The sequence below is a fragment of the Hippichthys cyanospilos genome, chromosome 19, assembly GCF_059441005.1.
Source record: "Hippichthys cyanospilos isolate Australia breed blue-spotted pipefish chromosome 19, RoL_Hcya_1.0, whole genome shotgun sequence".
NCBI lineage: Eukaryota > Metazoa > Chordata > Actinopteri > Syngnathiformes > Syngnathidae > Hippichthys > Hippichthys cyanospilos.
Genome location: NC_142387.1, coordinates 15,627,694 through 15,641,089, shown reverse-complemented (window position 1 = coordinate 15,641,089; position 13,396 = coordinate 15,627,694). Strand labels below are relative to the sequence as shown.

The following is a 13,396-nucleotide window of genomic DNA, read 5'->3' as shown; positions in this document are numbered from 1 at the left end:
TTGTTCGACTAGTCACTAGCAAAAAAGTACTTTTTATATATATAAATTCAGATGTGCATTTTCATTAGTGGCTCATTTTACTGACAGTTGGGGCACATCACTGCAAAAATATGTTTAGAACCATTGCTCTGTTGCATTCAATTATATATATATATATGCTATACTATTTCACATTTGTACTTAATTACCTAAAGTAATCAATTGCATTTTTATTTTAGTCCCAGGCATTTTTAAACCTTTTTTTTGCCAAACACTTAAAAAAGAAATGTAAATAAGTTACTGGAATTAAATGCCACGACTCAAAAAAAATGTAAAATATGTACAAATGAACTAAACAGTATGAAATTTTAAAAAAATGATCCAAGAAAGTTTAAAAAGTTTTCCACCACGTAGCGACGCACCCTTGCCGGGTTGCCAGGTTGGAGCAGCAAATGGCAAACTGGCGCACACAATTTTGTATAATTTTCTTTTCTTATTTAAATTTAATTCCATATAAATCTATAACTCAAATTTCGTTATTTTACATCGGACAAAAGGTCAAATACTTTCTTCAAGATACTGCTATGTCAGTCTTGGGTTGCCAACTGGCGATACAACCTGGCAACCCCTCGTGGATACATTAACTGCACCTCCCTCCCCCGCGCCTTCATACGCATGCTGCAGTAAGTTGGACGCGCATGCGCACTTTCGCTCCTCTTTTCCTTGGAAGGTAAGTGTGGCATGGCGCGTGTTTGTGCCTCGAGGGGCAAAAAGAAGGCAAATAACGGTCCCGGGCGCAGGCGAGGGCGGCCGGGTAGCGACCGAACCGTGCCGGGCGCCGACCGGGCGGCCTCAGCTGCCGCGATCGTCGGCGACTCCAGCTATCTTGCGCGGCTGTCGTGTCGCGCGGGCGGCCGGGCTCGAATGAAAGCATAGCGGCGGCGAGGCCTTGGTCAGCGCGGCCGCTACAAGTCGCTTGTCATCCTCGGCTAACTACCGCATTAGCACCGAGTTGACCCCCTCAAATCACTCTCCCCTTACGGAACCGTCCTTCTCGGTTCGGCTTTAGGACGCGTGCCGTTCGGTGAGCTGTCCCAACTGTCGCAGTTAGGCGTGTTATTTTTTTAAATGGCGACTTGATTGAATGGACCGCTAAGGCGGCTAGCATCTGTTAGCATGGCGCCGCTAACTCACATAACGGTACTTGAGCGCCCCTCGTGTGTTTTGCTCATTTCGAGATTTCATTCCGGCGCGTTGCTCGTTTCCCCGTCGCTTTTGCCGACCGTCGGAAAAGCCACCAAAATCGACTGGAAAAAATTCAATTTACATGTCAGAATGAAATTTGAATCGAGAAATGTGTCGACAATGGGGACGAATTAAGGATCATTAGGAAAACACAGGCCGGCTAACGCAAGTTAGCATAGACCAGCTGAATATGTTAGCATCCAGGTAAAACTTGCTAATTTTGTTAAATTGAACTCTTTTCTTTGGAGAGTAGTAAAATTCAATATTCGACCTTCTCCGCGCTCCTTTCTATTGTCCAAATTTGTAAAATGCGGAATTGAATGAAGCAAGCCGCCTCGTGTTGACGCGAGCGCCTCGTCAGCGCGTCCACGTTTCACTGTCACCCAAAGTCTTTTTTTAAACTTTTTCCCTTCTGATCGGGGCTTTATTCAAAGCTTTCCGTGAATGACGGCGTCATGCCCTTGTCGTTTTAGTAGCTTGTGCCTCCTTTTCCACAATTCCGTGCACATTTTTGTGACACATGGGTTTAAAAGTTGAAGAACGTAAACATTAAAAAAGTGACAAAAACCCACAGGTAAATTGATAGTTTGATAATGAGCAATCCCTCAAAGTTCTTAAAATATTTATCAGAAATAGCGTAATATGGTCGCAAAATTAGCCTGTTAATATCATTAGAATCTCCATATGTTAAACAATTTCGGGTCAATGACCAACATGGACATTTAGGGGCTGATTTCCTCATTTGCCAAAATTTAATTCAGATAACCTATAATCAAGCTTATTAGAAAATATTAAATGATGATCTAAATACCTTTTTGGTTCACTTAAACATCCCAACAATTAAATATTCCGTCCCAGCTGTTTTCAAACCTTTTCTAACCAATTAAAAATTCTTGGGGGTGAATTCGTGGACTCTGAAAAGATGGTAATTAATCCTACCGTTCTCTCTCATAATAACTTTATGAACGATTTATAAAGTTTTTAATTAGTCCCCACTCCTTTAGTAGTTAACTCGTAATTTTTGTATTTATATTTTTTTTTTGAAAGGGGGGTGTGGGTTGAATGCTATTATCTTTAATCCATTAATCAAATTTAAATGTCAAGGAGAAAAGGGTTCTTGGATTCTCCAGGGTTAAATGTCAATCCCATAGACCTATTTTTTTAAGTGTTCTCTCATTCCATCCGAGGTACTTATCTTTAATTTTTAATGATTTTTTTAAGCATCAAAAAGGGTCTTAATGTCTGACACAGAATTTAGAACCGCTAATATCGATTGTCAATAAATCATATGTTGTTATGACGATTTTATTTCCCTCAAGGGGTGAAAGGATCGGTTATACTTTTGGGGGGAAAAAGGGGGGAGGGGTGTTGTAATTACATGTTGAACTTTGGCTCAACTGTAGAATTTGGTTGTTTTGCGTTCCAGCAGCCCAGAAGCATTGCATCATGTCAGATCCCGAGCTCGACTTCGGGACCGTGGAGTCCGGCGCCTCGTCCACGTACCCCATGCAGTGCTCAGCCCTGCGTAAGAACGGCTTTGTGGTGCTCAAGGGGCGTCCCTGCAAGATTGTGGAGATGTCCACCTCCAAGACCGGCAAGCACGGCCACGCCAAGGTGACTTCAGGGACTTCTTTGTTTGACGGTTGACTGACATTCATGTTTTTAATGAATGTAAAATTTGTTGTTGTGCAGGTTAACCTGACTGGCATCGACATCTTCACCCAGAAGAAGTATGAAGATATGTGCCCCTCCACCCACAACATGGATGTCCCCTCTATTAAGAGGATAGACTATCAGGTATGTCCGCGCCAAGTTTAGTTGATTCTACACAACCTCTGGGACATCATTGGCATTTTTTCCAGTGGACCTCCATTATTGGTGGGCCAATCATGGGAAAGAAAAAAAAAAAAAACAAAATCTAGTTTTGTGAGGGGCCAGCAAAGCACTCGCTCAATGGAAACTCTTCAACTCAGTTCAGCATGGTTCCTTTAGACCAAAGTGCTGGTAAAGCAATATATATAAGCGTCAATTCATATCAGGTGTTTTCAAAAGATAGTCCACTTAAGTTGTCTAAATATGTTTCACATACGATGGATACTTTAGAAAACACATTTCACAACTTGTGAATGACTAAAAACGACATCACGTGCTGGCGTCAGGGTTGCGATCACAGCTCAGCTTTTATGTCACAGGACTAACAGGTGAGCCATGATTGGCTGTTAGCGTTTTCAGAACTTTGACTGCAGCCGGATTTTTTAAAAACTTTTTATTGAACTATGAAACATTGGTTACATTAGGATTTTTTTCAAGGCCCTGTAAGCAAACTTAAACCACAACAGTTGCATATCTAAAGTGGTACCTGTGCACTATTGTTCTAATGAAAACTTTCATGATTATTTTGCCCGAATGAAACTCCTCAACTCACACTTAAGCCCCCCGAGCAAAAAAAAAAAAAAAACAACATATTTGCTTGCACCTAGATGGCGGCAGAGCCCTACTTTTATCTACAAGTAGTAAAACTCTCAACACCGCCTAAACAGCAAGATGGCAGCAAAGCACTAGTTTAGCCTCAATGAAACTCCTCAACTCACTTGAACGTGCGTGTTGTTCCCTCGACAGTTGATCAGCATCAATGACAACTTCATGTGCTTGATGGCCGACAACGGCGACATCCGAGAGGACCTGCGCGTTCCCGATAACGAAGTCGGCAAAGAAATCGAGTCAAAGTTTGAAGCGGGCGACGAGTTTGCAGTGAGTGCACACAAACACACACACACACACAAAAATATCAGTCACATGACCACTGACGCCTGGCTGACTCGGCAGGTCACCGTGATGTCCGCCATGGGGGAGGAGTGTGCCGTGGCTACCAAGGTCCTGACCACCAAATAAGGCGACGTACTTTGCAGCCCCGGCAACAAGCACCGCCCACAAACCAGTCTCTTGCATTCTCATTGGTTCTGTCACCAAAGCGTCGGTCAGCCTTCACTGACAACCTCAATCATTCATTCTTCTGTCATTTCTTGATTTTTCTCCCATTTCACGCTCTCACCTCGGCGTAGGGAAGATTAAGGCGCAATTCGCCGCCTGATCGTTCACGTTTTGTTGCTAAGGCGTCGGCTTTCTAAAAAAAAACAAACAAAAAAATAGAAAAATCATCAGCCGCTCAATGCATATGCTTATTTTTGCCTTCAGTGTTGCTCACATTCCTTAATGTTGAAATAACAACAATGGGATTCAGCTCTTTTTTTTTTTTTTTTTTTAAAGAAATCTTTTAGAGCGAGGCGACAGAGCCTCTGTAGATACTAGATCCGCTTTGGGGAGCCCTGCTATCGTCAAGCTTCTTTATTGGCGCCTCGGCTCCACCCAGCCACCAGAAATTTCCAAAACCAAGAAGTCCTAGAGAAGTCCTACTCCCCCAATTCCACTTAAACACATGAATTTTCTTCCCACAGAATGCTGTGAGGCTCATGTGCTCAACACTCACCCCCCCCCTAGCCTAATACTAAAGGTTTTTTTTTTTTTTTTTTTTTTTTTTAAATCCAAGAGGTGCAATTTGAATGCAGTGTGAGCTTCAAGACATGGGAGGCGCTTTGCAGTGAGCTTTGTGTTTTGAGGAACTCAAAATCGGGTTGGAGAGGGTGGCGGCCGCAAACATTTTGTTCACTTGAGGCCTTTGTCACCTGACTGGAGATGGCTGAAATAAAACATTGAAACAAATGGAGCAAATGTCAACATGTCTTGCTTATTGTTTATCTTGTTGCCGGAATGGATGGTAAATACATTGGGAAGGCCTTGTGTTAATGGGCTTTGTGTGGTGAAACTCCTCAAACTCTTCAACATAGTTCAGCGATGTCAGAATTTTTTTTGTCTAAATGAAGCCAACTTTAAAAATGGATTTTTAAAAAAATCTGGAATATGATCTATTAGGCATGTGTTGTACGCTCGTAGCGTCCTTATGAAAAAAATTATTTAAAAAAACTTCCATCAAATTGAGAAGTTAATGTAAATCCCTCAATATCTTTATACTATTGTTCTCTTGTCCTTAATAGTCCTGAACGATAGGCACTCTGCGCCCAAATATTTGCCCCTTCAAAATTAATGTTCCACTTAAAAGAGACTGAACACGTTTATGTCCACGAGAGATTGACTTTATTCTTTTAAACGTATGTTACGTTATCTGATAAATTCTAGCGAAACCTGGGCGGAGGCTTTGGGGAATTAATGATTGACGGGCCCACCCACAGGGTAAGTTCTGGCCTTCGACCTTCGGAGCTTTACGTCAGATTCAAACATCTCAAATAATTTGGCAAAAAACCGAGAAAATGTCTACAGTTTCCGTTCAAAAAAAAAAAACTTGAACGTTTATTTGTTTCGCTGACTAAATTTGGTCAGAGAGCCCGTCGAAAATTTACGTCACTTCCTGTCTCCCTTTCTATTTCCTCCTTTCCGTCATGGCACCCGTAAGTCCCGGCTTCTCCGCTCTATTTTAATGAATTCGCACGTTCGCACTTTATTTTACACAAAGCCGCGAATAGAATGAAATTGTAAAGGTTTGTTAAGTTACTGGGTAGGTTTTCTGTTAACCTAAATTCATTTTAACCATTGAAAAAAAGCTAACTTAGCATTGCTAGCCGACACGTGTTATTTGTGTAGCTTGCGAAAGTTCAATATGAATCATTTGTTTCATAAACTGTAGTACGTGTTCGCCGTCAAAGTTGTTTCTGTGCGTACTTTTTTACCCACATTAGAATTAAAAATATTTTAATATTTTTGTCCGAATAAAATTCATCTTCATGCAACATAGTTTCGAATAACAAAGAATGAATGTTACAAAAAGTGAATATCTGCACGTTTTAAGCAGCCTTTTTTACCCACATCTTTTTTTTTTATGACATTACTCGTAATTATTTTGTTCTGAAAATAATCACACGCTACCTGGAAATGCAAACACGTTGATAAATCATATGTTGACTTGGAAATAATTTTCAAGCTCCAATGCGGCCTATAACAACAATTTAAAATTTCTAGATTGTAAATGTGTAGTAATTACATTAATCGTCACAGATCCGTCAGAAGAACCAATTTGTCACCAAGAAGAAGAGCAAAAAGGGACCTGGCTGGAAGTTCAGCCTGGACCTGAGCCACCCTGTGGAGGATGGCATCATGGACTCTGCCAACTTTGTAAGCATCCTGAATTGAAATCCAAAACAAAAAAAATTGTACGACTTTTGTGGTTGAAAGTCAGTTAGCAGGCTGCTAACGGGGCTTGTGGACTAGGGCGCCCTTCCCTAGCTCCCCCTTTTTGCTAGGGTTCCCTTCCCTAGCATGTCACTGTGCTCTGCCCGATAGGAATCCTTCCTGAAAGAGAAGATCAAAGTCAACGGCAAGACCGGCAATCTCGGGAACGTCGTGTCGGTCGCTCGCGCTAAGAACAAAATCAACGTTACGTCCGAGAAGCAGTTCTCCAAAAGGTGGAAGCAACTGTCACTTTTTTTTCTCCTCTCTCTATATTTTTGTTGACATCATGTGTTTTGGTACTTAAATCTGCACTTTCCCCCCGCAGGTATTTAAAGTACCTGACAAAGAAATACCTGAAGAAGAACAATCTACGGGATTGGTTGAGAGTGGTTGCTTCCGACAAGGAAACGTACGAATTGCGCTATTTCCAGATTAGCCAGGATGATGAGTCTGAAGAAGAAGACTAAATCAATTCTTCTTGTTGCATTTCAGCATGACAATAAATTAAAAAAAAAAAAAAAAAAAAGATCCTTGGGTTTTTTTTATTCATTTCCCAACATGGTTTTGATGTCGAGTCAGCAGTTCACTGAAATGTCACCAGATGGCGCCAAAATCAAGCTGGTAAACGGGATATCAAACGTTCGAATCGTCACCGTATTTTTGTGAGTAGTGTTTTTTTTAAAAAAAAAAAGATTAGTATACAACAAGGTAGGACAGGCCTCACAGTTGTGAAATTTCGCTTTTGAATCTGTGTGGAGTTTGCATATTGATGTTATGATGTAGTTGTGAGTTATAGTGTATTGCCAATGAAATACTTGACACGATCGTTGTTTTTCCCGCAGGTTCAAAAGAAACGTTTTACGACTTGAAAGCAAGACAAGAGAAGCTCTTGGCGCTTTGATGTGTTTTTTTGGAGTCGGCTCAATGTCACGTGACTTGCTCATCTGTTGCCCATCAGCATCAGGAATGCTCTGGCTTTAGCAGCTCATTTTCCTTTGAATATACAATACAGGAAATATTGGCTGGGATACTTCCGGTTTGTCCAGATTGTCAGAATTGGAACAATGTGTCTTGATCTGAGACACTTTGTCGCGTTTTAAGAAATTCTGGAAGCCACTTTGTGTTGTTGCATCACCGGTGTCATGTGACCATGCTGGTCATCTGACCCTTTGTGTCTGATTACCAGAACTTGCACCAATACTACAGAACTACTCACCAATACTGAAATGAATGAATATATATGTAATGCCTTCTACAATGCAGAATCATGATGAGGTCACGTGACACCCGACAGGTGAGAGACTTGATGAAATAAAGATGGAATCATGACTTTTTATTGCGCCTTGTGATGTGAAAGTTGATCAGCACCCCCTTCATCAATATTTCAGAGCGGCGCCTCGCTTGGTGGGGCGAGAAAAACAGATGACGTTGTCCTTACCCCCCTTCACTCATCCATTTCTTCATTCATCCCGTCACCCGTCAACTGCACATTATCAGGTAAAAATTACGACGCCTTTGTGTGTTATTTGTTCACAAGTACCTTTTTTGTACTGTGCAATGTCTTGTCTGTACTGTCCATGGTTCTCAAATTCATTTCCGTGTACCTCTTGTGAAATATTTTTTTCAGCCAAGAAACCCCTAACCAGCTCAAAACATCTTTAGATTTAAAAAAAAAAACATTTGCAGTGGCATTTCTATGTGAATTTATGAAGTTTCTGAAAATAGATTCTTCAACAGACGATTACAATTGGATATTGTATCACAAAATAAAGACAGCTTTTTCCAAAATGTATTTAACCAATACATTTCCTCACATTCCTATTGATTTGCTCTTAATTGGAAAAGAAAACTGTAGTTATTCTCGTGGTATAGACTTTTTTTTCCATCACTGAATGTCTTGTCTGTTAAGCTGGAGGAAATTCTGAGCAGTTCCAATTCGCAGTCTGTGGTAGCGCCAAAGCTTTTCACTTATTTTGTACAGGTTATAGATCACAACACTATGGAAAAAATGAATTGGAATGATTTGAACAGGGGTGTGTAGACTTTTCCTATTGGGCGAGTAATTCTAAATACTTCTTTCCTTGAGGATGGCGCTGTGGAGAAATTGAGGACTCAGCTGAGCAAATATGGCCGCCGCCATGTCGTCGTGGCTGCATCGGGTGTCCTGGGCGGACGCCTGGTACCACACGTGGTCGCGACTTCTGCGCACCAAGCCGGTGGGGGCCATGGCGCACGGTGGCGCCGAGCAAGACCTGACGGAGCTGGCGGGAGGTTCCTCGGTGGGCCTGGCCAAGGTTCTGACCACTCTGGACCTGGTGTCGCTGGGGGTGGGCAGCTGCGTGGGCACCGGCATGTACGTGGTCGCCGGGCTGGTCGCCAAGTCCATCGCCGGGCCGGGCGTCATCCTGTCTTTCGTCATCGCCGCCGTGGCGTCCATTTTATCAGGCGAGTCCACCGAAAACGCTTCCCTTTGCCACATCCAACATGGCGGCCACGTCGGTGTATAAATTCACATATGATAATTCCATCTGATTGGGCGATGTCCCCGTAGGCGTTTGCTACGCGGAGTTCGGCGTCCGCGTGCCCAAGACGACGGGCTCGGCGTACACGTACAGCTACGTGACGGTGGGGGAGTTTGTGGCTTTCCTGATTGGCTGGAACCTGATCCTGGAGTACCTGATCGGCACGGCGGCGGGGGCGTCGGCTCTCAGCAGCATGTTTGACTCGCTGGCCAATCACAGCATCAGCCACTACATGATCACACACCTGGGCACGCTCAGAGGACTCGGTAAGTGCATTTCCGCTGTATTATGGCAGCTCAACTTCCTGTGTTGTTGACCTTACACTTCCTGTGTCGTGGTTGGTGAACTTTACTGTGTGATTGTGTTCTTGTGTGTAAGTGTGTGTGAGTTGCAGATACACTTCCCAAGCATGATTTTAATTTGTCATACATATACTACCTGGATGTGAATCCTGACAGTTCTCCAAAGTTAACTTCCTGTTTATCCGTGACCACTTGTGTTGTCACAGGTAAACTTCCTGTTTATATCCATTAGTGGTCGTAGATAAAGTTCCCATGTGTGATTATTTGAGTTGTCGCATATTCACTTCCTGTACGTAATCCGAAGAGTTCTCCAAAGTAAACGTTCTGTTTTTCAGTGATCATGTGTTGTCAGATGTAAACTTCCTGTTTGTGAGTTGTCATACATTCACTTCCTGTATGTGAAAGTTGTTGAAAGTAAACTTCCTGTTTATCAGTGCCCACGCCTATTTGTTGCAGGCAAAGGTGAGGACACGTTCCCCGACCTGCTGGCCATGTTCATCGTCCTGCTCGTGACGTCGATCGTGGCCCTCGGCGTGCGCAACTCGGTGGGCCTCAACAACGTTCTGAACCTGGTCAACATTGTGGTCTGGCTCTTCATCATCATGGCCGGACTTTTCTTCCTGTCTGCCAAAAACTGGGAGGGCGGCATGTTTCTACCCTACGGCTGGTCAGGGGTGAGTTGCTCGCCAACGGGTAATGTTAAAAAAATAAAATAAAAAAAAAAAAAAACGTCCGTCCAGGTGATGCAGGGGGCGGCGACCTGCTTCTACGCCTTCATTGGTTTTGACATCATCGCCACGACCGGGGAGGAGGCGCAGAACCCCAACACCTCCATCCCGTACGCCATCACTGCTTCGCTGGTCACATGTCTCAGCGCATACGTGTCGGTTAGTACTATCAAGTACTGTACTTGTATACAAAATGTTCTCATTGGCTGCCATTGACGGCTATGGACGCCAAAGCTCCATTTGAACCTTTGCTAACAAACTTCTCAAAAATCTACTCATTTCTGGGACAGGTAAGCGTGATCCTAACCCTGATGGTTCCGTACAACCTCATCGATGGTTCTGCGCCTCTCATGGAAATGTTCGCGGCGCACGGGTTCATGTGGGGGAAGTACACGGTGGCGGTGGGCTCCATCGCCGGACTTAGCGTGTCTTTGCTGGGGTCGCTGTTTCCGATGCCGCGTGTCATCTACGCCATGGCCACAGATGGGCTCTTATTCAGGTTAGCATAGCATGCATACATGCAAAGTGTGAAATTTACTATACGAGAGAGGGCATTAAGAAGCTAAATCAGAATGACCTCGAAACACAGATGACTGAAACACTCACCCGTTTGACAATTGCAACTAAAAAAAAAAGTGGATCACATGTAGTAAATTTTTGGTAGGTTCCCACACACACAATTAAAAAATTAGCCACTCACACCCACTACTGAAATGCTCTCACACGGACAAAGTTTGTCATACTACCTGAAAAATTAGTTGCTTAAAGTATGTCATAAACATTCTTACATACACACATGCACACATACACACATACATAAACATACACAACCGAAATGTTCTTGCACACACAACTGAAATTTTTTTCGTCACAATACTTAAAAAATTTCACATCCGACTAAAACACACACAAAAATAAGTTGCTTAAACATCTTCTAGCGACACTCAGTTTGATGTCACGCATGTGCGCGCAGGTCCCTCTCTCACATATCAGCGTTCACGCACACGCCGGCGGCCGCCTGCGTGGTTTCCGGGACTCTGGCTTCATTTCTTGCCCTGCTGGTGAGCCTGCGAGACCTGATCGAGATGATGTCCATCGGCACGCTGCTGGCTTACACGCTGGTCAGCGTTTGCGTGCTGCTGCTGCGCTACCAGCCGGAAAGCGAGGAAAACGAGGAACTTCCTGGCAGCGAAGACATTGATTGTCGGTACTTTTCGTTTACTTAGAAGTAAATGCATACGATCGTAAAGGATCAACATTCGTTTCTAGCACGTTCTTTATATGTATTCAGGTTCCTCCATTGACCATCACTCCGACCAAGAAGATGGCGGTGAAGGCGAGTTCCACACTGGCCCCGCGTCACTGCTGCAAAGGCTCCTGGGAGCTCATTACCCGACGCTAAAAGCGCGCTTGGGCGTTCCGGCGCCGACGGCGCGGCCGACGGCGTGGAGCGGCCGCACGGTGACGCGCTGCACCCTGGCTTTCTTCTTCCTGTCCTTCCTGCTGTGGACCACGGTCATCTTCGGCGTGGAGCAGGGAACGGGGATGGGCGCCGCCTTTTGGGGCCTGACGGCGGCGCTGTTGGCGGCCGCATTGGCCGGGCTTTTGCTTACCGTTTTGCGGCAGCCGCAGAGCGGGCGGAGCTTGGCTTACATGGCGCCGTGCGTGCCGTTTGTTCCCGCGGCGGCCATTTTGGTCAACAGCTACCTGATGCTCAAGTTGTCGCCGCTCACGTGGGCGCGCTTCGCCATCTGGTGCAGCATCGGTGAGGCCGCAAGCACAAACTCACAAAGTTCCATTAGATTCTCTTCTTTACACTCTCACATACACCTTCTCACTCATAACCAAAATGTGCCTCTGACTTTGTCAAAAACAATATACCAACACAATATATACACTTTCAATGACAAACACACATATGCACTCTATCTCTCTTTTTTTGCACTCTCTCACAATTACATAAACTCTCACAACCCCTTACACATACACTTTGTCATACAGGAGATATACACTCTGCTACTCTCACATACATAATTTCTCACTAGCGTACACAATCTCTTACATGCATAAACACACGAATGAGCACAACTAGAAAGAAACAAGCACAGAAATGCACTCTCTCTCACACATACTCCCACATTAATTCTCATTACCAGCCATATCTACACAATGTCAAACAGGTTGTCCCTAGTGGAGCAGGTTTAGTGTCAATTCGTTTGTGTCCTCAGGCCTGCTGATCTACGCCTTGTACGGCGTGTGGCACAGCACTCTGGAGGTGAGCGCTCGCGAGGAGGAGGCCCACGCCAGCTCCTACCAACGCTTCGACGACCACCTGGACGACACTTTCGTCTCCGAGGACGCCCACTGGGAAGGGGACAACGGGTCCTACCGAGGCTGGGCCGCCAATGGGGAGCGGGACCTCCGCTACCAGAACCGCGAGGACGACGGCGGACTGAGCGAGGACGACGGCGGACATTTTGGATACCAGAGAAGAGGAGGCGGCAGCGAGTGACCCAGGAGGGCCAACGATGGCGCCGTTGACCTTGGACGTGACCGCTGACAACACAGTAACAAAACAACAAAAGGTGTCAGCACACAAAAATACACACGGACTCTCACACGTCGCAAGAATACGAAAAGTCAAACACAATCCCTCACGCGCTCTCTCGTGGACATTCTCTCTTTGTTTTGCTCTCAGATTTTTTTACACTCTACACACAGAGGCACAAAAAATCTCACACATACACAAAGACTCTCACGTTAACTTCACACACAGATTCTGTCACACTCTTTTTATCTCACTTGCTCTCACACACCTACAAGTTAACCCTCTTCCTCTCTGAATATCACTCAGTATAATAGTCTTTCACACACCCACATGCCCAGAACTCACACATAGTTTGAATCACACACACACAATCTTGCACATTTTTACACTATTACACTATACCTCAACATTCTCACTCATGCACTCTCTCTCTCTCTCTGGCACACACTCACACACTCTCTTTCTTGCTCTTTCTCTCTCTCACACAAACAGACACACACAACAGTCTTTCACACACAAACTCTGACATATTCACACACATTATCTCGCTTCCTCTCTCGCTCTCTGTCTCCCCCACACACTCACACAACAGTTTTTTACACACGTTTCCACAATGTCTGTCAATCTCTTTCCCTCTCTCTTGCTCTTTCACACACACAGCAACTCTTGTTGGTAACATCTGAAGGCTAGCAGCTTTTTAGCCGCTAGCTTGTGTTTGCAAGTTTTTACTGTTGCATTTGAGAACATTTGATTTCTTTGTTTTGCCACTTTGAAGGTTGAGTTTTCGTGCGTGTGTTTTCCTCATGTAAATTAAACACCACTCGAAGAAGT

At 44.3% G+C, this 13,396-nt stretch overlaps 3 protein-coding genes across 4 annotated transcripts; all 3 read left to right on the top strand.

Moving 5' to 3' along the window:
* The first annotated feature begins 656 nt into the window (after positions 1–656).
* LOC148408116 (eukaryotic translation initiation factor 5A-1-like) lies at positions 657–4,959 on the top strand. The gene is made up of 5 exons (XM_088402612.1): positions 657–709; positions 2,651–2,838; positions 2,917–3,021; positions 3,844–3,975; positions 4,051–4,959. The coding sequence occupies exons 2-5, from the start codon at positions 2,671–2,673 to the stop codon at positions 4,114–4,116; spliced, it is 471 nt and encodes a 156-aa protein (XP_088258738.1). The 5' UTR covers positions 657–709; positions 2,651–2,670; the 3' UTR covers positions 4,117–4,959.
* Positions 4,960–5,657: 698 nt separating this feature from the next.
* On the top strand, positions 5,658–6,993 carry rpl22l1 (ribosomal protein L22-like 1). Its single transcript, XM_088402613.1, has 4 exons — positions 5,658–5,687; positions 6,292–6,408; positions 6,577–6,698; positions 6,791–6,993. The coding sequence occupies exons 1-4, from the start codon at positions 5,679–5,681 to the stop codon at positions 6,930–6,932; spliced, it is 390 nt and encodes a 129-aa protein (XP_088258739.1). The 5' UTR covers positions 5,658–5,678; the 3' UTR covers positions 6,933–6,993.
* An 8-nt stretch (positions 6,994–7,001) lies between these two features.
* LOC148408114 (putative cationic amino acid transporter) lies at positions 7,002–13,394 on the top strand. Of its 2 annotated transcripts, XM_088402601.1 has the most exons (11): positions 7,002–7,127; positions 7,308–7,759; positions 7,854–7,962; positions 8,552–8,910; positions 9,017–9,253; positions 9,746–9,963; positions 10,030–10,176; positions 10,308–10,516; positions 10,991–11,220; positions 11,309–11,782; positions 12,246–13,394. In XM_088402601.1, the coding sequence occupies exons 4-11, from the start codon at positions 8,592–8,594 to the stop codon at positions 12,527–12,529; spliced, it is 2,118 nt and encodes a 705-aa protein (XP_088258727.1). In that variant the 5' UTR covers positions 7,002–7,127; positions 7,308–7,759; positions 7,854–7,962; positions 8,552–8,591; the 3' UTR covers positions 12,530–13,394. The 2 variants fall into 2 exon arrangements, with proteins under 2 accessions (XP_088258727.1, XP_088258728.1); XM_088402602.1 differs by having other exon boundaries at positions 7,102–7,759; positions 7,831–7,962.
* Positions 13,395–13,396: the final 2 nt, after the last annotated feature.

Coding starts and splice junctions, on each gene's coding strand:
- LOC148408116 (XM_088402612.1), top strand. CDS start 2,671: ATGTCAGATCCCGAGCTCGACTTCGGGACCGTGGAGTCCGGCGCCTCG. Junction 3,022..3,843: donor TTAAGAGGATAGACTATCAG/GTATGTCCGCGC, acceptor TTCCCTCGACAG/TTGATCAGCATCAATGACAA. Junction 3,976..4,050: donor AAGCGGGCGACGAGTTTGCA/GTGAGTGCACAC, acceptor CTGACTCGGCAG/GTCACCGTGATGTCCGCCAT.
- rpl22l1 (XM_088402613.1), top strand. Junction 6,409..6,576: donor TCATGGACTCTGCCAACTTT/GTAAGCATCCTG, acceptor TCTGCCCGATAG/GAATCCTTCCTGAAAGAGAA. Junction 6,699..6,790: donor GAGAAGCAGTTCTCCAAAAG/GTGGAAGCAACT, acceptor TTCCCCCCGCAG/GTATTTAAAGTACCTGACAA.
- LOC148408114 (XM_088402601.1), top strand. CDS start 8,592: ATGGCCGCCGCCATGTCGTCGTGGCTGCATCGGGTGTCCTGGGCGGAC. Junction 10,177..10,307: donor GTCTCAGCGCATACGTGTCG/GTTAGTACTATC, acceptor TTTCTGGGACAG/GTAAGCGTGATCCTAACCCT. Junction 11,221..11,308: donor TGGCAGCGAAGACATTGATT/GTCGGTACTTTT, acceptor ATATGTATTCAG/GTTCCTCCATTGACCATCAC.